Genomic DNA, 2,699 nt, shown 5'->3' with positions numbered 1-2,699 from the left:
TTATTAGTATGAATATTACTAGAATATTAGCCATTTATTAGTACTAATTAAGCATATATCAATGCCTTATTCTACATGATCTTATTCTACATCCCTAATCCTTCCCAATACCTAAACTTAACAACTACCTTACTAACTATTAATAAGCAGCAAATTAGGAATTTATTGAGGGAAAAGTCGTAGTTAATAGTGAATAAGTGTTCCCTATATGAAACGGAAGTGCACGAATAGCATTTTTGAATAAAATACATATCTTTATTTGTACTTACACTTGATAATACATGCAACATAACACTGATGTACTGTGTATTATTTGATTGTAACAAAAATGAATTCATGTTTTTTAAATCACACTACTAGCACAGAACAAAAGACAGTGAATCAGTTGCCAGTGTCTACTGAATTCTGCAGTCTTTTTTCTCTGATTCCTTACAAAATGAGTAGTGTTCTATGTCAGTATTTCCATTTTTCTTCTTCATTTCCAAAATCATCTCTAATAGCCTTTCAACCTGTGAAACATTGTGGTCATTGTTGTTAAATGCATGACACCTTGACCCACAGGTTCTGATCAGCTCTCGCAGCTGTGTGTCAGTGTTATTAATGTACTCTGCTACAGTTTTCCCTCTTAATTTCTCCATGCTAGTAAACAGAACAGTGGTTTCTTTTACCACTTCTGCACCAAACGCTCTTTGTATGTTCTGAACTATTTCTCTCTCCCCATCTGTGTAACGGCCAAGCTCCATCACCAGTAAATACACATCAGGCCCTGGCTTAGTGAGCTCTTTGCACTTCTTTATCTGTTCTTGTTGGTTTTTTAGATCTTCATCAAAGAAATCTGGGGTGTCAATGACCCTGATTTTGATTCCACAAACAGTTTCCTCTGCTGTCTGGCACACCTGTGTTACTGGCACAGAACTGGCATATGATTCAAAATGATGCTTTCTTAGGATGGTGTTTCCAGTAGCACTCTTTCCACTTCCTGTCTGTCCCAGAAGCACGATGGTCAAGGTGTTTTTCTTCTTGATAGCAGCTTGGTTACCTCCATAAATATAAGATAAGATAAAATGCTGCATGTCAAAAGAAATTGACTGAATTGATTATTTTATTGCACAATACAATCATTTTAATTTAAGTTTGGTTTAAACTGCATCCTATCTGCTCTAATAAAAACTTGGGCCTTTTTAGATATAGATTTTCCTGGTTTGTACACTTAGTGTCATTTTTTTCATCCAGTACTTTTTTTTCCATCCTCATCTGAGATCTTGGTACCATCATCATGTCACATCAGTTAAAATCTCCCGTCTAAAGTCTTTCTATGTCCACCTCATGGAGAATGTGTTGGCCTACATACAATATCTAAAATGACTTTACTGGTTCAAAGTTCCAAGCCAGTTAAAATGTAAACATTTTGTGTGAACTATTGAACTGATTTAAATATTACCAAGGCAAAGGCATTTAGCCAGAAACTTATTGATGCTGCGAGAAAGACTTGGAAGTATCAAACAAAATGGTAATTGTTGACCATCTCCACTCATTACGTGAAAAATGCTCCTCTAGAAAGTCTAGAAAATTATTTTAGTGTGGATAAAGCTTTCTTTCTTTGATAGAAATGCATATTATACTATATAAATGAAGTTTATGTTTTGGTTATCATCTTATTTTATAATGTAGAATTATAGGCTATAATACTATAATGGATGTTACCTGATATATGCTTTTGTGCCATTGCTTCCTGTGGTCTCCATGTCTCCCTTTCCACAGACGTGGAATAGTTTCCCCCATTGGTATTATTATGAATTCTACCTGATATATGCTCTTGTGTCATTGCTTCCTGTGGTTTCCAGATCTCCCTTTCCACAGACATGGTTGAGCTGCAGTTGAGGAGAAAATGAATTAATCGATATATACGTTGTCTCTGGAATGGATACAATCATGAGGATAAACGTAGATTTTTAGTCTTACCTTTCATGCTCGTACATGTGCAACTCAGGCACACTCTTCCAACATGTAGTCAGCTGTTTGATGAAGTCGCTTTGCTTCAGATTGTTGTTAAAATCACACACTTTCCTTCCACTTTGATGGAGAACCTTTTCCAGGTGTTCGTTTGTTACTTTGTTTGGCCTTGATGATGTCTTAGCATCGCCACTGACCAGAACTACAACAGTATTTTCCTCCATTTTCTTTCCGAACATCAGCTGAAAATGTGCAAATATTTCTACATCCCTCTGAGAAACATGGCCACGTTGCAGAACAAATAAAATCATACATGGACTCCTAGATGATGTCTCCACATACCTCTTAATTACAGTTAGAGGCTCATTAATAACAGTAATCCATTGGTCACCTATCTGCAGTGATACCTCTTCATCAAATGTGGATTTCTTAGGCAGGAAATGTTCAAACCCAAGAATATTATTTCCCACCAGACACTTACACCAGCTGTTTGCACCCAGCAGAAAAAATGTCCCCACAGAACTCTTCAGTGTGGCCATCTCCTGTAAAGAAGTCCACAAAAGCATTTGTTAAGATTAGTTAATGCATACCTGATTGGCTAACATGAATTAATGAGCAACATTTTTAGTTCAAAATACATTTACATTAAAATATGTGTTCCCTTGGAATCAGAACTAAGACACTGCTAGATTGCTTGTACCACCAGTTAAGTTAAAGCTGAGCTCTAAATCACAACTCTACACAAT

General features: G+C 36.2%; 1 protein-coding gene across 1 annotated transcript; it reads right to left on the bottom strand.

Moving 5' to 3' along the window:
- Positions 1 to 395: 395 nt before the first annotated feature.
- Positions 396 to 2,492, bottom strand: LOC107689734 (GTPase IMAP family member 8-like). Its single transcript, XM_016487869.1, has 3 exons — positions 1,963 to 2,492; positions 1,804 to 1,871; positions 396 to 1,039 (listed from the first exon to the last, which is right to left on the bottom strand). Exons 1-3 carry the CDS (start codon positions 2,490 to 2,492, stop codon positions 396 to 398), a joined length of 1,242 nt encoding a protein of 413 aa, XP_016343355.1.
- Positions 2,493 to 2,699: the final 207 nt, after the last annotated feature.

The sequence above is a fragment of the Sinocyclocheilus anshuiensis genome, unplaced genomic scaffold (assembly GCF_001515605.1).
Source record: "Sinocyclocheilus anshuiensis isolate Anshui unplaced genomic scaffold, SAMN03320099.WGS_v1.1 scaffold393, whole genome shotgun sequence".
NCBI lineage: Eukaryota > Metazoa > Chordata > Actinopteri > Cypriniformes > Cyprinidae > Sinocyclocheilus > Sinocyclocheilus anshuiensis.
The sequence above is the reverse complement of the archived record's forward strand: the minus strand, read 5'-3'. Positions and strand labels throughout refer to the sequence as shown.